Here is a 23443-nt window from a genome sequence, read left to right as displayed (position 1 = left end):
TGTTGTGTCTATCAGAACACTTCCACTGAGATCTCACCATGGCCAGCCTGCTTATTAGTAGCCTTGTGTGCTACAGAAATAGAGCAGGAATCCCTTAGTTTGTTCTGTTTGACATGTTCTTCTAGCTTTAGCAATCTCTTTGTTAATGATTTGAGGCCAAGTTACTAAACAGCTGAACTCCAACTTCCAATTATTTATTAACTTAAAATTATTTGAATATCAATCATGCAAAGAGCCTGAAATGTAAACAGCCCTTAAAGACTCAAGGATCATCACATTCCCTGCCTGTTCCAAGCAAATCATCATCATGCTTTCACTTAAGGGGTGAAATAGCATAACCAAGTTGTGACTTGTTCTTAGAGTTCCAGGGCATATAAACCATGTTTATTATGAAAGATGAAAAACCAATGTTCCTTGTGCATTGATTATTTACTATGAAAGGAACAGAAGTATTCTTTTTCTTGGAGTTTACAGTAAACTAATTTCTGTGATGTGGCCCTAAAAATCTTTTTTTTTTTTTAATGTGATAACTATTCCTAGACTGAGCAGTCTCTTGCTGGCACTGACCAGAGAACTGTGTATGACTGAAATGAGATCAGAGCTAGGCCATTGGTGGGAGAAGTTCAACTCTGAGAGTGAAAACTAGAAACACACCTGAGCCACGCTCACCAAGCCAGTGTGAAAACCAACTCACCTGGGTTACCTGGGAAGGAGAACTATGCTCCTTTATTACAGCTGGGGTTTTTACTGCTTTATTATATTAATTTCTTACTGAGACATCTTTGCATAAGTCTAAATAATTCAAGCCTTGTTTTTTTCAAAACTTGCTTGTAAACTTAAAAAAAGCTATAGCTAAAAACTTAAATTAATCTTGAGAAAAAACAGACAAAGCCTGAAAAGTGGGGAGTCAGGATGGATCTTGAGTTACACTGAAGGGTTAACATCACCTTGTCCCGTTGTAAGCCAATAATGTGGTCTGCAGTTCTAAAAATACTGGGATGCTTCTGGTAGGGAGCAGCTCAGGAGGGCATGCGTGTCAGATTAGACATCTTGGTTCAGAGCCTGGAAGGTGCCAGCCTGTGCCCGCTCTCTGCTCGAGCCCTCTCATTAAGTGGTTGTGACAGGAAAAATCAAACCTCTGGTTTCATGTGTATGGGTTTGTGTTAAAGAGATGGAGAAGAGACAGTGCAGCTCCAGGGGTTGAGTTTGGCCTGAAGCTCCAAGCCCACCACAGTATGGAGCTTCTCTGCTGTTCTGAACTGAGCAAAAATCTCGTTTGTTGACTCCTTCCTGTGTTTTGAAAGACTTCTCAATGCTATATACACCAATGAAATCTCCATTGAAATATTTTTCAGGTGCAGAGCTAGGAACTGCCGCATAATCTGTAATCCCAAATACCCAGTATATTGTGTTGTTTGTACAGCAATGAGTCCAGCTCCTGAGAGGAGAACACCAGAGGATAATGATGTGCTCAGGAATCAAATATCTATGGGTCTGTCCTGCTTCTCCCTGACATAAAATTATATAAAGCAGAAATAACTTGATATAAATAACAGTACAGTAAGAAGGGTATGAAGGCAAATTCAGGCTCAGTATTTTTCGTGCTCTTCTCTCTGTGGCCCAATAACTTCCAGTGTTAGGCTTGATCCTGTGAATAGATTGCTTGCTGTAAGTGGATGGGCAAACAGTAGGAACTTGGAAGGTACAAGTAGTTCAGATATATATATTTTTTTACATCTTAAACATCTGCTCATGCAATTAGCTACTGAGCAATTTAGCTAAGCAGTGATGCGTTCTCTCTTACAGCCACAACTCTCGCCCAAGGAATAATATTCATGAGGCTGTTAGACAGTAAAGCAAGAAATTGAATATACAGCTGTATGTGATGAAAAGAATGAGTTGTGTTGTCAGAATTTTGTCATGATGTTATAAATCCATATATTTGTATTTTGTATTTAGGCATCATCTGATGGTATGTCTTGGTTATTCCGCTGAACATCTGGAGAAGGAAAGATGTCCTAATCCCATGGATTAGAAAACAGACAAGAGGTTAAAGCCTTAACAGTGCTCTCAGCACAGGATGTTTCAGGGCGCGTCCTGTCAGCAAATAATTACCAAGAGTCAGCAGGTTGCCTCTCGTTATGAAGTTAGTGATTAAAGTGTTAACCGGAGCCTCCCCGTAGGTGTAACCGTGACTAAGGGAGGGCTGCTGTCAGCCGCTGGCTCCCAGGAAGGAAAGTGGGTAGGTAAATATTCCCGACATGCACTGAGCTGCGGGGAGTGTCCTGGCTTTCCAGCACTCCCAGTTGAAGCAAAACAGTAATTACCAGTCCTGTGGGCTCCATGAAGTGGCAGGAGTAGCTGTCAGCCGGGCGCAACGCTGTCATGCCTTGTCCAGGGCTGGGGGAAAGGGACGTGGAACTCCTCCTCTGCCTCTCCGTCTCCGCTCGGATGCCCAGGTGAGTGGGATGGGAAGCTGGAGCTGCTCCTCTGCTTGCCCTGTAACCTGCCCTGTCAGTGGGAAGGAAGGTCTTTCCCGGTCACACACAGCTCCAGCCAAATTCCTTTCGGGTAATTAGGGTGCCGGAGGGAAGGAGAAATATTCAGTCAAAAATTCTCATCGAAGAAGTTGCTAAATCTGGAGGTGGCTTTGCCTGAGTGGGCTGTGATTACCAGGGACAGATAATAGTGCTGCTGCTCGCTGTGTCCATGGGCATAACCCTCCACTGCCCTTCATCCAGCGCCGGCGTGATTTAATAGGTTGTGTCGGTGACCTTGTCTGTGCTTTTTGGCGGGTAAAAGCCGTCTTTCCTAAGCCACCTGAAACAGAAAGTAACTTTTATCTGTAATAATGGATTACTTAGAGCTTGCAATACATTTGGTGCAAGCCCTACTCTGCCGTCGTTGTTTGTGCGAAGGGAGGGAGCTTGTGTATCTTCCTTTGTGACTCACGAAGTTAAGGGGCTGTATTCACTGATAAATGCCAACTTTCTTTTGGTTTTGGTAAATCCAAGCCCATTCTGGACCTGCCTGAGCAGAGGGGTTGCACTGTGTTTTGTATTCAAGTAGTGCTGTTCTTGCTCTGAACTGTAGCAGTCAGTTTTAAAAATAAATTGTGAGGTATCGTGCAAGACAAAGAAAAAAGCCCCCTTGTTTTCAGTGGGGAAAATGCAAGTGTTTGCAGTGAGTACTTTCTTCCGATTAGCTGTTTGCTTTGGTGGTAGGACATCTAACTTAAAAAACACAAATAAGATACCCAAAGAGAAACCCAACACGAAAGCTCATATAACTGCAGTGTGTGACTAGGTAAAGACTAGTAAAATTACTCTGCTGATCCTCAATTTCTTGTGAATGTGAATAAATCCTAAACTCATTTTTATAGTTGGAGATAATGGCCCAAAATTTTGCTAAACGCCAGACACTCCTGAGTTTAGCAAGTGCCTCAGGTACATGTACTATTGTGCTGTAGCTCCTTGTGCTGTATGAACTATTAGATGTGTGAGTTGTCGATAGGTAAGTTAATAGATGGCTGAGCCTTGTGGTTTCTGTAAGAGAAACAGAGAAGCTTCACCCCATCCTGAGTCGCTGTGTTATATATAAATAGCCAATATATAGAAGCTTCACCCCATCCTGAGTCGCTGTGTTTTCGGAACAGCTTTGGGAAGCACTGTGTCAAAACACCTGGAAACCTCTGGGGAGGTTTGGGGTTTTAGTTCTCACTCTTGGTAGGAGCTGTGCACAGCACACTGCTCACTCCCTGGTCCCCATCTTAATAGTATAAATAGCCTTTATGTAATACATATATATAATATATATAAATAGCCAATATATATAGCCAAAAAGCACGTCCAGGCTGTTATATAGAAATTGAAATGCTGCTTGGCTGCCCCTGCTTGGCTCAGCTCTGGATGCTGAGCATCCCTCTCCTCCCAGCCCTGCTCTGCAGTGGCTGTCTTTCATCCTGGTGTGAAAAGCTGCCTGGCTGTTTGCTCTCACCTTTGCTTTGTCATTGCTCCTCTGTCCTCTCCCCGCGCTGTCCCATTAAGCAAGTAACTTAAAAATCACTCTACTTAATAAAATGGAGTTCTCTCATCTGCCTCTCCACTAACACTTGGACTTTTCATTGTACAAAACAAAGCGGGGAAAAAAAACCACCAACAAACCCCCCCCACCAAAACAGCCCCAAAACACACCAAACATTTCAGGTAAGATATAAATCTTAGAGAAAAGTAATGTTCACTGCCTCTGTGAGATTTGCCTTGTGCCCTGATATGGCCATTGGTCTCTCACAGCTTTGGGATTGTGCAGTGGTCTCTCTTCCCAGGCTGCCTCTGGAGTTGCTTATTTTGCGTCTGCCCCACTCCTGATTTATGCTGATCTTGTCCTTCTGTGTCTTTTCTTTCCTTCCAAGAGTACTTTAGGCTTCAGTCAGTCTTCCCCTGTGTTTCTTCTTGGTCAAGTCTTGGACCAGGAGGTTAGCCCAGCTAAGGTCCCACTTCCAAGGTCTTGCCCATCTGAGAGAAGGTTGTGGTTCCAGTCCTGTTTGATGTCATGCTGAAGAGCCTGCCTGAAGCCAAGCCAGTCAGGAGAGGGCTTTGGAGAGGTGGGCACAGCCATGTGCTGCTGGACGAGCTGGGAAATTAGCACATGTTAGTTCAAACCAAAGGGAACAATAGAAAAACCACACTTCTCTTGGCTTCCTTAAAAGAGCTACAAGGAAGTGGCACGGAGAGCGATAAAGTGCTGGCAGGTGGTAGGAAGTGTGACAGCTCTGTGGGTTTATGGAGCGCCAGTGTAAACACAGGGTCACTTGGGGTGTCACATAATTGTTCTGGGGAAGTCACTGCCGGGTCCCAACCCACAGGTTTGGGGGTTTGCTGGAAATCAGGTCTGTAAGAGGTATGTAGTTGAGATGCGCCTGTGGGAAGGATACGGAGGGGTGGTTTTCCCTGGGGAGAGCTGGGGGTGGGAATGTGTTGTACCAGCCTGATAAGCAGGACTGGCCACCGCTGAGGAAAATTGTAACCAGTGGTTTTCTTGTGCTTCTGCCCCAGCGACGGGAGAACAGGCCAGTCTTTGTCCCGGCTATCGGGGCAGCGAGGGAGAGAAACGGGGGAGGCGCAGGTGAAGAGTTGTTCCCATCACCAACTGCCCTCCCAGTTTGCTTCCTTGGCAGCACTTTAATGATTTGAGATACACTCAAGGACTTTTAAGGCAAATAATTTGGTAAGAGCCATTGACTGTGTAACACAACGGGTCGCCCAGCGATAATCTTCTCTTTTTGCGTAAAGATCGTGGCTCCAAACCTGTAGAGATCAGCTGTTTCTCTCGCGTGAATTGTTTTAAGGTCATATTCTATTGGAAAGAACACATCCCTGAGCAGCGAAGCGGGGCTGGATCTTGCTGGAGTGGCTGCTCTCCGTTCAGCAGCGGTGACTTGGCGCCCTGCGCTCCTCGACGTGTTGTTTCCTGACAGATGGGAGGAAGCGCAACTGTACATCCAGTTGTTCGGGTGCCAACGTACATAAACTCCTCTGCGTCTTCTAAAATTGTTTTGCAATACCATTGGCATAGGCAGAGTCAGTCGGAGGTATTAGTAAATCACATAAAAGCAGATTTCAAGGTGTGGCCAATGGTTACTGCGCTCAGAGGCAAAGAAACACCACTATTGCACGGGCGTACAGCGATCTCCTCCTTCCATACAAACTCATGTCCACACAGAAGTCCCTCATTTGGTTTTTGGGGATGTTTTTGCCTCGATGGATGTCACCCAAAGGACAAGGGGCATTGGGATCCCTCCTGCCGTTTGCAGCGAGCACTGTTAGAAACCCCAGCTGCCCACCTACAGCTTGTTGTGGTGCTGCACTCTGCTTCCAGAGGCTGTGAAATAAGTTCCTCTGTGCTTTGCAGGTTGAAGAGGGTGTATTTTTATGTAAAACTTGTCATTTGTCCACGTATATTTTTTTAGAAGTCATTTGTCTATGACTATGGAAACTTTATGTAACTTCTGCTAAAAAAGGAATCTCAGTAGAGAGGGACCGTTAGTGTAGAGCTAAGCACTTGCTCTTTAGCTAGCTGCAGTCTTTTCAAGCCTGAATGTCTTTCCTAAATTGATTTTCTGGAGGCTGCTTGTTGTTAGTACTGTGGGCAATAAACTGCTTTTCAGATATCGTTCAGTAGGCTCTGTCCTGTGCAGTCTGAAACCAGAGTCGAGTCAATCTCCTGGGGTAAGGGAGGATGGGCATCAAGTCCATGTTAGGCAAATTCTTCAGTCATCGTGCCCAAGTAAGCGAAGTAAAAGTGGAATAATCAACTTTTTGGAGATTTTACTGCTTTCCATGGGATTCATTTTTGCCCACCCATCGGTGTGATGCCGCTTGGGCTGAGATTGACAACAGACTCTGCGCTGGAAAAACAATCTCAAGTCTCTGCACTTACTTTCCTCAGTCTGCCTTTTCCTCTAGTACCTGAGGGGGAATGGAAGCAGCCAAGACTCCATAATTAAGCTGATTGAAGAACGCATTGTCGGAGTCTCATGGGTCTGGCTTGTTGCCTGCATAACGTGCTGGAATCGCTACATGGTGATCTGTAAATTATATTGCTACATCACTTTAATTATAGCCTTCTTCTCTCTTTAATATCTCGGCTGCAGGACTCTGCCCGTGATCAACACTTCTCCTTCTCTTGTCTAGCTTTATGAACCTGGTTTAGGGTGGTTTGCTGAGTCACTTGGTTTTTGGTGACCCTGGGCAATGCTCTATCCATAATTAACAAATGAATCCTAACCAGTAAATGGGTTGCAGTTGCAGTCTACTAAAAGTCAAGCATAATCATGGAGTTGAGTTGTAGAGTAGTCCTAAAACTGCTTGGAAAGTCCTGGTATATGTAGTACTTAGGATTTAAGGTACTGGGAGATAATTGCTGGGAATGGCTGACGGGTTTTTTAGTAGGAGTGGGAAATATTTGGGTATTGAGTAGTACAAACTACTCAAAATATGGTAGAGTTAGCCCTTAGCTTGAGTGTCTGAGCCTGTTTCACCTGGCAAACTGAAGCTGTGTTGTGTTTGCTATTTAGTCATTCTTAGGGGAATTAGTGTGGATATAATTATTTTTTTAACCTTTTGTTTAGATTGATCTCTTCGGAATAAATGAAGAAAGTGACTATGAAAGCACAGCATCTGCCTTCTGTTTCTGTTTCCATCAACGAGGAGAAGTTCATAACCAGGTAAATTATTAAAATCTATATATATTTTAATTACTTTTTTCCAAGTTAGTCCATATTTATTCATTACCAGGGGATCTTGTGGAGAGCTGTGCCTGTAGCAGCAGCAGTTCCTACAACTTGCTTTCTGCCAAATGTGCCCAGAACAAAGTTGCCGTTTGTGTGGATTTCAAAGAGCAGAGCGTTAAACCCTTTGGTCTGTGGATTAGTTCATTAGGTAGAGCAGCACTTTTAGAGGATATTGAAATAAAACTCCAAATTAGGGAAGAAGAGCTTCCTGTCTTTGAAATCTGTTGGAATTGAACACGGGTTCCAGTGCTTAACCCGAGCTCCCCTGGCTGAGGTGTGGGCTCTGGTCTGTGGTCCCAGACCACAGGTTTCTTTGCAGAGACCCATCAGGCTGCCAGCCCTGCTCTGTGGCCAGTGGAAGTGGTTCTCTAACCTACTTGTAAAAAACCTTGGAATTGCACTCAAACTGTATTTCTTGGGATGCTTTTCCGTGGTCAGACCTGGCTGGTAGGAGTTTTTCCTAGTGCTCCTGTAAACCCTGAGCCTCCAGGCGTCGAGCTCCATCCCCTTTTTAGGGGACTGATTTTTCCCTTGTTGACTGGAGCACGGGAGCTGGAAGAGGGGGCTCTTTTCTCACTTCATTTCCATCCCTCTTGCTGTTCCTGTGGGAAGGAGCTCACTGTAAATGAGTGATGGGGCCCGTGGTAGAATCTCTCATGCTGCCGTAGGTGTTTGCATCTGAATCCCAATACTTTCACGTGTTCTGTGAACAGAGCTGGTGATCTCTCCCTTTTTAAGGAAGGGTGTCAGAGCTTTGCCCAAAGCACACGGGCAATAAAAGCACCCCTCCCCTGAAGAGTTGTTCCCTTTATACTGCCACTGATTTCGGACATAGTGCTTCTGTGTGAATTTTCATATCCCTGGCACACAACAGCGTTTGGAAATGTTTCAGGTGAACCAACCTCTCTGGGTTTTTATTCCTCTATGGATTGGCCTCTTCAAGTGGTGAAATGGAGATCCTGGTTGAGACCCTTCTGTGTCGGAGTCACAGTTTAAAGTACTGTTCCACACCAACCTCTCTGGGTTTTTATTCCTCTATGTATTGGCCTTTTCAAGTGGTGAAATGGGGATCCTGGTTGAGACCCTTCTGTGTCAAGAGTCACGGTTTAAAGTACTGTTCCAGTTTTTTGCCTTGCAAAAAACCCCGAATAAGTGTTTTTAGGATCCCTAACACATTCCGCATGCGCTGGAGCTTGCTTCCAATGCAATTTCCAGACTATCGTCCTGCATCTACACCTTGGATCTGCTGTTGCATTACTCCTCTTCCAGCTGTGTCATGCAGATCCTGCTGACGAGGCGAGCTGCTGCCGGGTAATTGCACAATGGCTGGATCAAAAGGCTGACCCAAGTGTGTGGGATTATTTGGCTGGGTGAATATTGCATCTTTAAGCATAACTGCTGTGGATGAACGTGTAGGGCTGGGGAGAGGAGAGAGGACACAGGTGAATTGTCCTGGGTCAGTGTTTCAAGAGAACACTCTCTGGGCTTTGTTGTGGTTTACCATGGGGCCGCTTGGCCTCGCAGCTCCTGGTATCCTGCCTTTGTTAATGAGGAAAGTGGTGAATCTGCAGTAAATGCTGCCTTTTTGGGGTTTGTCTCTAAGTTGTTCTACCAGTTCCTTGGCTTTGGCATCCACAAAGGGCTGCTTTTGGCTGTTGTCACAAAGCTGGGCTGTGAGGAACAGTCTCCCAGCACAACAGAGCCACTCACTGTTTTTCTGGCAATGTAGTTGAAGAGGTGACCGTCAGCCCCTGGTTGGGGCAGTCTTTGGGCCTTCCTAGTGGAGATGTGACATGAAACTGTTGGTGCATGTGTTTCTCCTTTCTGGGGCTAAAGGAAGAAAGATTTTTTTTTTTTCCTAATGTCTCTCCACTACATAAGGACAAATCAGGGAGAGCTGCTGTTAAATCTCTCCCTCGGGGCTTTTCTAATGGCTTGTGTGGTTCCTCACCGTTGGTTGGACTAATGCAAGACTAAAGCCCCAAACATTTATTTGTGCAAACTCCTGTGGAAGTTAATGGGAAGTTTTCCTGGACAAAGCAAAAAACTAAGTTAAAATCTTCACAGCTCACTCTGAGAAACGTAATCTGCCTCAGAGATCACCCTTCCCACATCACTTAGTGCTTTTAGCCTGTGATTTTTATTTGCCTTTGCAGCCAACGTGGACTGGGAGTAATAGATGAGCCTCGGAGTCTGACCCAAGTCTTTACATATTCCTAATCTCTTCAGGGAACTGATCTCCCCTACTTTCTACCTGGAAAAACCTTGTGAAATAACAGTGGTCAATAAAATGATTGCCAAAGGTATCGGGCTGCAAAATATCAAAGGACTTCTTTTTGAAGCCCCTCACAAGCAGGATCAGCAGGTCTGTTGCAAGGTCTGTCAAACCAAACACCGGTCTCCTCCTTGCACCTTAATCTCATACTGCATCTGCATTCAGCCAAAACGTGCTTAATCTTGTTTACCTTTAGCCAGCACCATCAAAATTTCATTTGTACGTGATTCATATCTAAGTCTATTAGGACTTTCCCTTTTAGTGGGATGACCTAAATATACAGTTCCTGATAGCTCGTGGGATGGCAAGGACCTGTAATGAGCTGTTCCAGTGCAGTGGAAGGAAAGGCTTTCCCTGCCTGTGTTACTAGGATTCAAGAGCAAAGCGAGTTGAAGCAAATGTTGAAAACGCTGCTTTGGACCCCAGTGCTTTGTTGGTAAAGCCACTTTAAGATATTTTGGTGGGGAGTTGCAGTAAGTTAACAAAGTAAATAATTTACATGCAGAGTTTTAGAAGGGAATGCCATTAACCTTGTGGAGTTTAGAGGGTGCAGCCCTTGTCCTGACATTACCTGCTGAGTAAATCTTTTCCCTTCTCACCACGGGAACAGGACGTGGCTGAGTTCTGAAGATTTCCACTTGCACACTCTGTGTACAGCATATAGAGATATATATATCTATACACACATGTTCCCTGCTCCCTTGGAGCAGCACTGACTTCTTTATTTAAGTTTACAGAGTTGGCTGTGCAGCCTTTTGAACAGTCACAGTCTGATCAGAGAGATGCTCTGAAATAATACTCACCTCACCCCTGAAGATGCCCTCCAGAGCTGCTCTGCAGTGAGTGACAAGCTGATCCCAATCTCAGGGAGAGATCACTCCTAGGCTTGTCATCTCTGATAAGGCTGCCACTGTCACCATTGATAGTGTCCTCGCATTCTGGGACGTGGCTGTCTTGTGACACAACTGTTAAAAGTTCTGCTGTGACTGTTCCTGGTGGTGTTTCCCATGCCCCAAGCTGCACTGTGAAGCTCCTCTCCCCAGGTGGTGTGTAATACTCTCTGTACGCTCTTGGTCCAGCTATTCCCACACCTCTGTCATTATTTCTGTCATCATCTTGGTGAACTCTGACTGTTGGAATAGTAAAATGTGATTCCTACTGGGCGTTATTCCTCTGTGTGACTTGTTTTTTCAGTGACGGTCCTAGAATTCAATTCCTGCATTTGGGGTAGGGTGTTATTTTTTGGTTTTGGGGTTTTTTTTCCTTAAATTGGTGTAGTTTTTACAGTACTTCTGATGGTACACTGGCCATGGATGGTTTCAGTGGGTCTCTGTGGAACTGACTGTGAGAAGAGTTTGCAAGTGCTGTGTGTGTTGCCTGGGGTTCGGCTGTTATAGCATCTATATGAGACACAAACATGGAAATAATAGACACTGTTTGGAAACAAACTTGGTGTCTTCACTCAGGGCTGCAAGACCATACATTAACCCGTCTTGACAGTCAGCTCAGTTGGTTTAAAGGTTGTCTGGGAGGAAGAGCTTGTGCGTTTCCATGCAATTGTTCCCCGTGCTTAATTACCTCTGCTGGGGGAAATGGCTTTCTTGAATGACAGTCTAAATAATCTTTGCTGTTTAATTGCTGTGCAGAGGAAGGTTTCGCTCCTGATGTTCCTGAAATACATTTCACTTAATTCTGTCTCTTTTTGGTCCTCTTTAGCCTGAGCTCCAACTTGCTTTTTGTCTCTGGGGTTCATGCCACATATCGCTGCCCATTCGCAGGGGATGTTGGTGGAGAGATGGCCTTGTCTCACCTGGGTGGCTTTAACCCTCCTGGGCTGCTGCAGGAGGGCTGCCTCGGCTGCTCAGGATGATGAGTGGCTCAACCTCTGCTGACATTTCCCAGGAGGTTTGGAAATCACATAGTTAAAATCCAGTAGCTGAAGTTCTTTCTTCCCAGACAAAGTTGCTGAAGGGAGAAGGTGGTGACTTTGGCCTTGAATTTGGTTATTTTTGAAATGCCATCAAATTTGAGATGTTCTCTGAAACCCTCTTCTCCTGCAGCATTGTGAGTTTAGCAAGGATGGAGACGGGTATAATTATGTCCAATGGTGGTTCTTAATAATTAAGTTTTAAACATCCTTAGCAGCAGTGTGCCCCACATAGCCTTCCTGCCTCAATGCAGCGAATTCAAAGCAGAATGTTATGCTGCTTTTTTTTTAACTGCATCATGAATTTCTGTTTGAGATCCAAGGTGAAGGGCAGGTTTACAGCCCCTGCTTGTTGGCAGGGGTTCTCTTCTTCTCCATCCTGTCTCCTCCGAGCAGAGACTTAGTGTGAAGCTTTTGTGTTTCCAGCAGAAAGAAACTTAAATGTTGTGTCTAGATGTACTATAGGTATTTTGATATAAGAAGAAATCTGAGAAAATCTAAGAACCCAGTGGATCCCATCATGCAGGGGAAGCAAAGTGTAACCTCACCAGAGCAATCTGCAGCGCTGTGCACGGGAGGGTTGTTCCTGTTTGCTTCCCCCTCCTGCCTGCAACACAAGTCCAAAGTACGAGTTATTCTGGGGCAGCGTTATTAACGTCACATCGGACCATGACTAATTAATTTCCTCTGTCTATCACGTCTTTGCAGAAGCAACTTAGAAGCAACCCGGTATCCTGGCAGAATTTTTCCTCCTGGAAAATGATGTATTAATCATTAGCAAACCTGCACACAGACACGGGCTGTCGCCCTGCCACTGAGCACCTGGGCTCTACAGCAATAGAGATGTTTAACAGTGATTCTTTTCCTTGTCATCTTTCATTCTAGAGAGCAGCTCAGTTCTCTTCTGAAGACTTACAACTCTTACTATTCTGATCAAGAAAATCTGCAGCTGTCGCATAATCAGGTAAGGATAGTGTGAAACTAACTCAAAAAGCACAGTGTGACAGTAGGAAAAGTGCTAATGGGTGATGATTAATGTGGCTGGAGTGAGCAGTGTGGGACGCCTGCTCCCTGTTGGTGTGTTAGGTGGAATATGTCACTGGAATACAAACCACAGCAAGTTCTGGAGTCAGATGCCATGAGGAGGAGAGATGGCTGCTCTCTGCTCAGGTGTGACCCTTCAGTGCAGAGAAAATGCTTGTAAGCCTGGCCCTGGGAACACATCCTCTTGGAGACCAGGATGAACCATGTCTCTCCTACCAGAGCCCCTGCTTTAGAGCTCTCAACTCGCTTCTCCACGAGCTGCCTTTCTGTTATTTCACTTGTACCAAGACCCAAGAGGACATCAGAACAGTTCTGGGCAGTGCTCTCTCCTCTGTCCCAGCCCACCCGGCAGTGACAGTTGTGTGTCAGCAGAACAGGGACTGATGCAGCTCCCTGTGCAAACACGGACCATTAACTGCTGCTTCCTCCTTCACCACCAGTTGTCCTTCCCTGTTAGCACTTCTTCGCGCCCTGGTTTCGGGAGAGCTGTTCATCCAAGTAGAATAAATAGGATTTGACTTGGAATTGTATGGAATTATGAGTCTGTTGCTTGGAAAACCTCCTGGTCAAAGTCAGGCTAATGCTGACACAAGAGCAGGTCAGGTGCAGCTTTGGCTACCTGTCCTGGAAATATCTTAAATGTGGGAATGACACAGCCTCTCTAGGTGACATGTTCCAGGGCTGTGTCAGCCTTGGTGATTTCAATGTATTCCTGCTGCTTTGAGGGGAAATTTATTATAATTACTCAATTACTATGCAGCATTCCTTATTCCTATTTTTCCCCTCCAGCGAGAAGGAAGCAAACCATTTATTGAAGGAATCTTGTCAATATTTTGGGGAGTCCGACACCCTATCCGACTGAAAATTCATGATGAGAAGCAGATACCCTCTTTCGTAACCCTGAAGTCCACAGAGAATGTGGGGTTGTTCCCTGGCAAAAGGTAATGTACTGACTTCTGTAAGGAGGAGGCAGCTGGTGTGTCGGGACAGTCTGGGTAGGTGGCTGTGGTGGCCATGGCTGCCTGGTGATCCCAGGCTCCCCGGAGGCTGTGGTGGTCCCTTGCCCAGTGGTGTGGTCTTTCAACAGCTTCTGCTGGGCAGAAAGATGAGTCGTGGTAGCATCTTTGTCTGGCTTTCAGCTGGAGAGCAGTTGAGAAGGTAGAGGAGGCTGTTCTTGTCTGTATGTATAGAAATGTATACATATCAAACATACAGCCCTCCTGTCTGTGTCTATTCACCTAATAATGGTGGTAGCCCCCGAAAGACCTTGTGTGGGTACACGTTCTCCATCGTGAAGCAAAAAGCTGGTAGGTCAGTGCTAAGTGATTGTCTGTGGTATGGTACCTTCCTGGGTACCCCAGATGAGACCCCATTGCTCTCCAGGCAGGGTTAGAGCCAGGGAATGAATTCTGGGTTTGTCCACACGAGATCTAATGTTAAAACCCCTTAGAAATAGGGAGAGATCAGCTGCTCCTTAGGGCTGCTGCCTGGGACATCTCCCATCAGTCCCTCGTGCCGCTCGGACTCCTGCGAGGTTGGCCACCTCTTTAAAGACTGATGTACATTATTGGGAGTATTTTTCTTCTTGCTGTTTTGAATTTGGAATTGTATCTGAGGAGCTGAGGCTGAGTGATGTGTAATACCAGGGGTGAATGTTCACCCTGAATGACCCCACACTAAATTCTGTATTTCAGAGCTCGTGTTCTTAATTATTCATTGTCTGTGGTACGCGTGTGAGTTGTTGATTTAATTCTACCACCACTGCAGCTGTGGAGCTCCAGTGAAGTCAGTCTTCCTCCCTGTCTCCTGCTGTTGAAATTAAGGGCTGGAACCTGACAGGACAACCCAGCAAAGAACTGGAGTCTGTGGCAATTCTTGTTCCCTCTCCCCCTCGACCAGGTCCTGGTCCAGGGTGCATGTGGCCGGCAGGGAGGGTCCGGTCTGGCAGCTAAAGTTGTGCTTTGCCTTTTGTTTCTTACAAAAACTTATGACTGGTGGAGATCTGAATCTTAAAGTAAATATTAATTCACGATCAGAGCGGCATGGAGCTGCCCCGACACGCTGTGAGGTATGTGGAGCAGCCTCCCTGCCTGAGCTTAAATGAACTCCTTAAATGCACGGAGCACAACCAGGGCATCGCTCGGCACGTTCACTGGAGTTGCTTGAATATTGGTTTGAATTCATATGGGGAAAAAATTCTTAATATTTTCCCACCAATTGGTTTATTCTCAGTCAGAGCAGTAACTGGCCAAAGGCTTTCTGCTAGAGAGTTTATGCAGTGAAACAGGGAAATATTGGCATAAGGAAAGTTGGGTTTTAAAAGAGGCTGGACTGAATCCCCTGCTCTCGTACAGAACTGGTTTGGGTGGCACGAGGGGATGCTGTGGGAATTTAATCCTTTGTGTCCTATCTTTGTAACAGACACGGTGTGTCCTGTGGCTGCTTCAACCACAGTGTGTGTGTGTTCTGCACGCCTGTGCCCCCGTGATTAATCCAGGGCATTGCTATCAAACAGATACAAAACCACTGCAAATTATTTAGGGGACATCACGGTGGATGTTCAACAGGCCCTAAATAGGATTGTGTTCCATTTGGGATCCCTAGTCACACCACATCTACTGATTTCATTATGACATAAACTGAAATTAGTGGCTTCACACACCACAGTGAAGTCTGTAGTCATGTCCTGGTGAGTCTCGAGCAGGGCTAGGAATGTGTTACATGGAGCCTGGCTTTAGGATTAACTGAAATCACTGAGCGAATGAGGAGTAATCGATGGTAAATATACATTTGGTGTTTCAGGGGAATGACGCGCTGGGGAGAGTTTGATGACCTATATCATATTAGTGGGGAGACACTGAAATCCACTGAAGAAAAGCCAGACCTTGAGAAAGGTTAGTGCCGGTGCTTTTCTGTTTCCTAAAAGTTCTTGGCTCTGAGACTGTGCAAAAGCAATTTAACGCGTTAGCCCTTCCCTGCCAGGAAAGGGAAATCTTTTTGTGTCTCCTGTATCACACGCTGCTGAAACGCTGATGCATCGCTGGTTGGGGAAAACACTGCTCTGCAGATGAATTTTTCAACCAGTTGTGCTTTCACCAAGGAATCCTTCCCAAGAAGCAAACAGAAGAGCAAATGGTGGCCACTGCAGACACCACAGCTCTTCACCGCACGCCTGTGCCCTCTCCTCTCCCACTCCTCCCATGCAAAAAATAGTTTAAAAATTATAAATATATATAAATCCCTGCACCAAGAATCTTCTCCCAATGGGGGTGCTGGCTGTGAGGGAAGAGCTGTGCCCCACACTGATGTGGTTCCCTTTTGTCCAGGTTATTCCTGTTATGAAAGCTGCACTCTGAAGCCCAAGAGCAATCAGGAATGTGACTGTGCCACCCTGCCTGGGGCCACCAGCCACGCTGCGGCCGTGCCAAAGAGGACCAGGCCACCCATGATAGCGAGGACAGAAGTGGAAACTCACAGGTTTTCAATTAATGGCCACTTCTACAACTATGAGGTACCAATGTCTGTGTTTCCTCACCTGAGGTTGGGTGCTGGGGCAGATGAAAATGTCCAGCGAGCTTCTGGCCTCCCCTGCACCCCCTTAGCCAAGGGGGGGGACTCCCTGCTGTCCCCTGCATGGCTGGGCTGGTGTCACCAGGACTTGGGCTCTGCCCTGCCCAGGGGTGCACTCCCGAGGACACCCTCTGCTTTATGGCACCCCTCTGAGCCCCGGCCACTGAGTGCAGCAGTCGTAGAATTGTAGATTTGGAAGGGACCTTAAAGATCATCGAGTTCCAGCGCCCTGCCCTGGGCAGGGACACCTCCCACTCATGCCCTTTTCCTGCCATTCTTGTTCCTAGACATCAGTTTTCACTCCAGCTTATGGATCAGAAACCAAAATAAGAATCAACAGCCAGATGAGAACGAGACAAGTGATAGAACAACTGCTGCGGAAGTTTAAGGTAACACCACGAGTTTGCAGAAGCAAGTGAAGGAGATACCTGGGAGGGGATGGTACATAGGATAGAGCATGAAAAAAAAAAAACGGGCAATTTTTAAGGAACAGGCTGGTTTTATTTTACAAGTGTCTCGGAGCTGTTTAGGTCTAGAAGAGGTGATGCTGCTGCTCTTCCAGCATTTCCCAGCCCAGGTAATGGATGTTGGGTGAAGGCACGTGGCCGGGCTTCCCTCTAGTGACAGGCACCGGGAACTGTATTTTCCTTAAAACACGGGAATTCCCTCTGAGTGAAAGGGGCTGGAACACGGGGTCTGTTGGGACACAGGGTCTGTTGGATCCAGGCACACAAGAAGCTCCACAAAGTCATGGTTAAAAGTAGTCCTTGAGATCAGTGCTTTATTGTCTGAAACCACTTTTTTTTTTCTTTCATGGAGTTTCTTTGGCACAGTCTGCATTAATGTGATTATACCCAGCCAGAAATCTATTTACTGTTGCTGCTGTGTTTCTCCAGTATCTTTATTCTACATCGCTGCTTCTACCACTTTTGATAAATCTCCGTTTAACTTGTCCAGAGACTCTATCGCAGAATTACTTCTGATGCTACTGACTCTGTCAGTCTGAGCAGACTTTTCTGTTTGTGTTGAACAGATCGAGAACAGCCCACAGGAATTTGCACTTTACATCATCCACGCCTCCGGAGGTGAGTGGGGACCCCTTCGTTTGGAGTGATGGGGTTCATTGTGGGTGTTCCTCCTCCTCGGACAGCGTGGGCTCAGTGTGGCTCTTCAGGAGACCCCTTAGAGATGTGTCATCTTCTGATCAAACATCTCATGATGTTTGAAAATTACAAAGTAGGCTTTGTTTCGGGGGCGCTGTGGTCAGGCTGATGGGTCTGGGATCAATGTCCCAAACACACCCTTGGCCACCGAAATTGCAACTTTTTTCTGTTGCAGCTACCAATTTCTTTCAAAAGGCACAGTGTAAGTGAGGTGCCACATCCTCCTTAGAGACTTGTTGAGGTATCTAATAGTTGCCCATCAGTCAAATACAGGATCTTTGTCCAGAAAAACAACTACTGATCACATGAGGTACCTGGAGGTGCTGTTGTGTGCTCTGTTGACCATATTTCTTTCCACTCCCAGAGAAGAAGCAGCTGAGGAGTGAAGACATTCCCTTGCTGCACAGGCTCTTGCAGGGGCCTTCTGAGAAGGTTGCCAGGTTCTTTCTGATGGACAGGGACGTGGAAGAGATCAGCAGTGACGTATGTGTATCACCAAATATCAGCAATTCAGTATTTTTCCCAGTTAATGTTCTCGCTGATGGACACTTGTCTTTTTGACAGGTTGCCCAGTATATCCAATTTCATCTTCCCTTTTTGGAGTCAATTCTGCACAGGATAAACAAAGAGGAGGAGCAGGAGATCCAGCAGACAGTTGCCAGGTAAATAGAAGTAAAATGAGTGGGTTGGCTGCTTCAGTGAGACTGAGTGGGATTTATAATCCTTCTGTATCCTGCACACCCAGAGGAGCTGTAGCTGTTGAAGAATGCAGAGCAAATACCGCCTACAAGCACACGGGGGGATCTTTCCAGAAAATTCAGACTCTCAGGGTCACTCCTGTTTGTTTTGTTTGTCTTCTGAGCCTCAGACTGGTCCCCCTCCTTGGGGGAGTATACATGTGGCACATACTGTGGTACTGCTTAGGGAGCAGCGCGTTTATTGGTGCCAAATTCTCAATGCCCCTTTAAAGCTTCACCTCTGATAGATGGTGCGAGATCTGAGAGTGGCTCAAAATGCTCAGACGGGTACAAGCTCAAAACTCACTGCTGTTTGTGAACATATTAGTGAGTCCTGAGACCAAAAGCCATGAGAGCCTGTGCCAGCTGCAGGTCTGTTACCAAATGACCATCTGATACCACTCTCAATGGATGTGGGCAGGAAATGTAAAGGAAAAAAACAGGTAGCAATTACCACTTTCTATCAGAAAAGCTTCTGTTAATACATTTGTGTCCATATTTTGGGCTCCCTACCACAAAAAAGACATCGAGGTGCTGGAGTGGGTCCAAAGAAGGGCAACAAAGATGGTGAGGGGTCTGGAGAACAAGTCTGATGAGGAGAGGCTGAGGGAACTGGGGTTATTCAGCCTGGAGAAGAGGAGGCTGAGGGGAGACCTTATTGCTCTCTCCAACTCCCTGAAAGGAGGGTGTAGAGAGGTGGGGGTCGGTCTCTTCTCCCAAGTCACAGGCGACAGGACGAGAGGAAATGGCCTCAAGTTGCGCCAGGGGAGGTTCAGGCTGGATATTAGGAAAAATTTTTTCACTGAAAGGGCTCTCAGCCATTGGAATGGGCTGCCCAGGGAGGAGGTTGAGGCCCCATCCCTGGAGGTGTTCAAAAGACAGGTTGCTGTAGTGCTGGGAGGTATGGTTTAGTGATGATGCTCCTTGTTTGTTGTGTGGGTGTCTGTTTTTGTCAGTTGGGTTGACGGTTGGACAAGATGATCTTTAAGGTCCCTTCCAACCTAGAAGATTCTGTGATTCTGTGATTTTCCAGCCATTCAACTACCACGGTAGAATTTGGTTCAATTTTTACTGGATTCTGTGTTACTCAAACGCATTCTCTCTCTCTCCACCTCAGGTACAGGAAGGAGAAGCAGTTGATACACCAGCACCTCCGCAGCCGAACGGTGAAGAAAACAGAGACCACAGTTTGAGAACAGGCTCCTGCGAGCACCCCCTGCGCCGCTGCCGACGGGGAGTCGGGATGTTTGCAGGACGTGCCGGGACTGGAGAGCAGGAGAAGCCCAGGGGGGGTTCACGTGCTGACGTTTCTCGTGATAATTACACACCCGAAACCCATCCCGCTGCTCTGCAGCCCTGGGATACGAGCTGGGAACCACCTCAGAAGAGGCACTGGATCCCCCAAAAGAGAGATGCTGGATCCGGCTTGAAACTTAAGATAGGGGAAAAAACCTGTGAAAAGCACAAGGCTTTAAAACCTACTAAAACTATTGCCAAAAGTCTGGCATATAAGAAAATTATTGCAATAACCGATGTGTTAATCATACAGAAAATATGAAAATTAAGTGTATGGTTTTCCTTCTATTAGAGAAATGTTGAATTACACTAGGAGGAAGCTTTTCAGTAGAGATAAGTGGCAAAAAGTATTTATGTATCTAAGATTGCAGTTAGGCTTTTCCCTTATCTTAAAAAAATACCTGTGCAAGAGAGACTCCAGGTCCCATTGACTCTGGAATGGTCGATGCCAAACTTGCTTCAGCTTTGAGCTACAGTTAGAAAAGTATCAAAGGGAACCCTCCCACCTAACAGCATCTCAGCTCTTAAACTGACGGGGGAGTTTCTCTCTGAAATACCTCCCAAACTGCAGAGTCAGAGCTCTCAGGAAATGCTGCTGCATCTTCTCGAGTTGGGTCCTGGGGGACCCCTCAGCGTGTTCTGCTGTTGGAGCAGATGACTGGGTGTTGTTTCCCGTGGTTCCTGTTTGTGGAGGGAAATGAGGAGTGTTCAGAGAGGGATGGGATGGGATGTCACAGCCCTGGCAGGGTCAGGCTGGCCCTTCCCACCCAGTGGCCCCAGCCCAGTGCCCAGTAGCCGTAGGGTCCTGTCTGCTTGAGTCCTGCGGAATATTGAAGCTCAAATGGTACTGATGTAAATAAAATCCAACTTGTGCACAACTAATTGCCCTCCTGTATTAGTCCTTACGTGGTACCTGTGTTCTGTCTCGGCTGCCTTTGCCTCACACAGGTCACAAGATCAACACTGGGGGAGGGAGGAGACCAATGTGTAGAAAACATTGCCTGAAATCACATGGAATAAATCAAATACGAAAAACTTTATGCTCCCTGAGATGATCTTATTGGGATGGTAACTTAAAAATGAAGGGTTGATGTGCTTAATTGGTGCTGATGTGGTTGGGGCAAAGGGTTTATTTTAATGTAGAGTCTGTTCTAATCCTGCCCAGGCAAACAATTATGGGTGAGGGAAGCACAGGGGAGAAAATCATTCATCTGGTCTGTGCTCATTAGGAAACAGCAAGAGCTCTGCCTGCTCCAAGGCACCTGTGCCACATCAAACCAGGAAAAAGTATTTGAGTTCTTATCCAGAACAGGCTGTTTCTGTTACGTGTTCCCTTTTGTAAAGGCTTGAGTAGCTGTGTGGAGGTGCAGTGTGGAAACACCGCAATAGGAAATAGAGTTGGTCTGTGACCGAAAGAGAAATCAAAGCACGGACCACGTGGAAAGGGAAGTCCTTCCAAGCAGGTTCCCTAATCCTCTGTATGGACACAATTCCTAAATTGAGCCATTTTTGCCACCACCTGATGTTAAATACTTGAAGCCTTTTTGTTTCACTTGTCCTGCTGAACTGGGACTAGAAGATGCTGGGTAATAACAATGGACTATAGCCCAGGTTACCAGAGTCTGCCGGGGTTCAGGGTGCTGAGATGGAGCTGTGGCTGCCGTGGTGTTGGTGCTTCATGAATCCTGTGCTCATTTACATGAGTTGTTTCAGAGAAATACAGACAAGAATAGCAGAAGAATTTATTCCAAATCATTACTGGATATTTGAGGTAACACAGCGATGAAGACCAGAGGTGACAGAGGAAAGGGAGAGTTGCTTTGGAATTTGGAGCCGTTAACTGTAAAGACAGCAATTACAGACCTTGCCTGTGTTTGCCAGGCTGCCCCCGAGAAAAATCCACAGTCATCACAGAATTTAAGAAATACAAAGCTGAGAACCCAAAGCACCCCCAAATTCCAGAAGCCTGATCTTCATCAGAACATCAAATCCTAAGGAAACCCTGTGCTGAGAGAGGCCCAGGCTGGTCACCCAGCCCTCGGCTTGCTGTTGGGGACACCGTGTGTTCCTGGGTGAAGCCTGTTGAGTGTGTGTGTGTGTGTCTCACACCTCCCCACCTTTCCCAGATGGACACTTGGTGTTTTGCTCCCTTCCTGGGCACTGACCAGCTGCTGTTTGCCCTGGGATGAGTCTGGTTTGGAATAAGGAGATTTCCGAGTCCTGGCACCCTTTCCCATTAACCCAGGCAGCCCCAGTCTGTTTCAGCTTTCCTTTTTGTGTTCTGTGGATCATTGACTGTTACTGTTTTTCTCTTTTTCAGTGAAACATGCTGTACCCAAGGCTTGTCCTAACTCTCCAGCAAAGTCCTTTCCAGAGGTGAGGGAAACTAAACCATGCTCTGAGTATTACACAGCTCGTTATCCTCTTGTATCTGCTGTTGTGCTTATACCCCTGATACACAAGCACCAAGTTACTCTAATTAGCAGCAAACCCTGGGTGACCCCCAGTCGGTGTGTGATTTGTTCTAACGGCATTTTTATTCCACACAGCTCCCTCCTGAGCAGTTTTCCCGCACCGAGATGTCACAGCTGCTCCATCCTACCCGTGTCCTGTGGTAAACTCATCCTCACAGAAAGCAGCTGGCTTTTCCCAGGCTATTCCTCTCATTTGCCAAGATGAATTGGACATTTGAAATGCTGCTGAGGGATTCCCAGCAGTGTGTCTGCCTTGCTGTCGGCCGCCGACCCCATGAATGGGTTTTCTCCTCATTATTTATGCCCTTAATGAAAGTATTGCCTGGTGGTGTGTGCAGGATGGATCCCGGTGGGACACCTCCTCAGTCTGACTCTGGAACCTTCTCCCTGCTGGTGGTGCTTTCAGCTGGGTTTGCGCTTCATGAGACGTTGGTTTGGGTGTGAAGGTATTTTCAAATACCTCTGGGCACCTGCTGGCAGGTACAGCCACCGAAAGGATGGGGGTCCTGGGGGTCTCCTCCTTTGAGCCAAGGGTTTCCAGAAAAAACATTTCTTTATTTCAGTACTGGGTTTGACGTGTGATTTTTAACATGCCTTTTAGTGTGAAAAGAAAGTAAAAAGCCAAAAACTGGTTTTGTGTCAAACAACCCAGAGAATGAATTTGCTGCCTCCCAGTGCTTTCTCTAAACCCCCATCTGCTGCCCAGGTGTGAGCGGCTCCTGCTCTGCCCTTTCCAGCCCATTTTCCTCATTTTTCTTCTTTCTCACCCTCTTCAGGATGCCCAAGATAATCTTTTTCTGTGCTTCAAGGTAACTTTACAACTCCCCTAGAGCAGCCCCTGTTAGTGAGTGTGTGTGTTGCCTTTCAAGGACAGTGCAATAAAAATGCAAAAATAATTATTTGGTGATCTAAAAATAATTTGTAAGTGGTTACAGGCAGATTTTCTTAATTTGATCTCATTTGCATTCATGGTTCGTAAGCCTAAGATTTAAAACACCTTTTTTTTTTTTTATTATCTGTGACTATTTGGTACAGGTAAAATAATATTCCATAACATAAGATGGTGGCAACATCTAAACCCTGAATTTTCATCCATTTGACTTATTCTTTCAGCGTATTTCTTTAAGGTGCTGCACCCCCTCTCTGGACTTAACCTGGCATTAAGTTAAATTGGTTTAAATTTTGTGTATCCTTGATAATTTTTAATCAAAGTGATAGGATCCAGAAATGAGGTGTTTGCCTGCGTGTCTCCACCCCGTCCGAATGAAAGGGAGGAACAGGTTTGATTCCCTGAGCCGAGCGCTGGGAGCAGGTTTGCAGTTCCCCAGCTCAGCAGATGGATCTGGTGTGGGAATTTGGTGTTTTATGGAGAAACCTCTTCTCCCTCGTTCGCAGGAGCAGACGGGATGGAGGCAGAACCGCAGCCGGTGCAAACCCTCAGGACTTCCTTAGATTGGTGAGGAAAGAGCCACAGGTTTGTTTTCTCCCCTGTGACAAATCACGTCTTTGTACTTGAGGAATGTTTTAGCCCAGATACCCTCGCTGGTGGATGTGTGTGTCTTCCAGCCAGCCAGTATCCTCCCACACCCTGGGCAAGCTCCTTACGCCGACAACAGTTTTTCACTTCTTTTTATAAGTTCTGGACCCTGAAAAAAAAAAAAAAAAA

General features: G+C 46.2%; 2 protein-coding genes across 3 annotated transcripts in view; one reads left to right on the top strand and one right to left on the bottom strand.

Moving 5' to 3' along the window:
* The first annotated feature begins 2223 nt into the window (after nucleotides 1–2223).
* On the top strand, nucleotides 2224–20185 carry RASSF6 (Ras association (RalGDS/AF-6) domain family member 6). 2 transcript variants are annotated; one of them, XM_014938383.1, is made up of 12 exons: nucleotides 2224–2459; nucleotides 4412–4603; nucleotides 7130–7225; nucleotides 12379–12457; nucleotides 13327–13478; nucleotides 15340–15431; nucleotides 15864–16048; nucleotides 16395–16496; nucleotides 17141–17192; nucleotides 17635–17753; nucleotides 17835–17932; nucleotides 19125–20185. In XM_014938383.1, the coding sequence occupies exons 3-12, from the start codon at nucleotides 7149–7151 to the stop codon at nucleotides 19198–19200; spliced, it is 1032 nt and encodes a 343-aa protein (XP_014793869.1). In that variant the 5' UTR covers nucleotides 2224–2459; nucleotides 4412–4603; nucleotides 7130–7148; the 3' UTR covers nucleotides 19201–20185. The 2 variants fall into 2 exon arrangements, with proteins under 2 accessions (XP_014793869.1, XP_014793867.1); XM_014938381.1 differs by lacking the exon at nucleotides 4412–4603 and having other exon boundaries at nucleotides 2225–2459.
* Nucleotides 20186–22845: 2660 nt separating this feature from the next.
* Nucleotides 22846–23443, bottom strand: part of LOC106885831 (alpha-fetoprotein-like) — a 17293-nt gene continuing 16695 nt past the window's right edge. Inside the window, exon 15 of the mRNA XM_014938335.1 lies at nucleotides 22846–23423. Within this exon, the coding sequence (XP_014793821.1) occupies nucleotides 23379–23423 (45 nt within the window). The 3' untranslated portion in view covers nucleotides 22846–23378. The remainder of the gene's footprint in view (nucleotides 23424–23443) is intronic.

Source organism: Calidris pugnax, unplaced genomic scaffold, assembly GCF_001431845.1.
Source record: "Calidris pugnax isolate Ruff unplaced genomic scaffold, ASM143184v1 scaffold72, whole genome shotgun sequence".
Lineage (NCBI taxonomy): Eukaryota > Metazoa > Chordata > Aves > Charadriiformes > Scolopacidae > Calidris > Calidris pugnax.
This window is presented reverse-complemented; position numbering and strand designations above follow the sequence as displayed.

Bases quoted from the DNA above. Each gene is read 5' to 3' on its own strand.
- RASSF6 (XM_014938383.1), top strand. From the start codon at position 7,149: ATGAAGAAAGTGACTATGAAAGCACAGCATCTGCCTTCTGTTTCTGTT. The intron at 13,479-15,339 runs GTAATGTACTGA...TTGGTGTTTCAG, and splicing joins GGGTTGTTCCCTGGCAAAAG to GGGAATGACGCGCTGGGGAG. The intron at 17,193-17,634 runs GTGAGTGGGGAC...TTCCACTCCCAG, and splicing joins CATCATCCACGCCTCCGGAG to AGAAGAAGCAGCTGAGGAGT.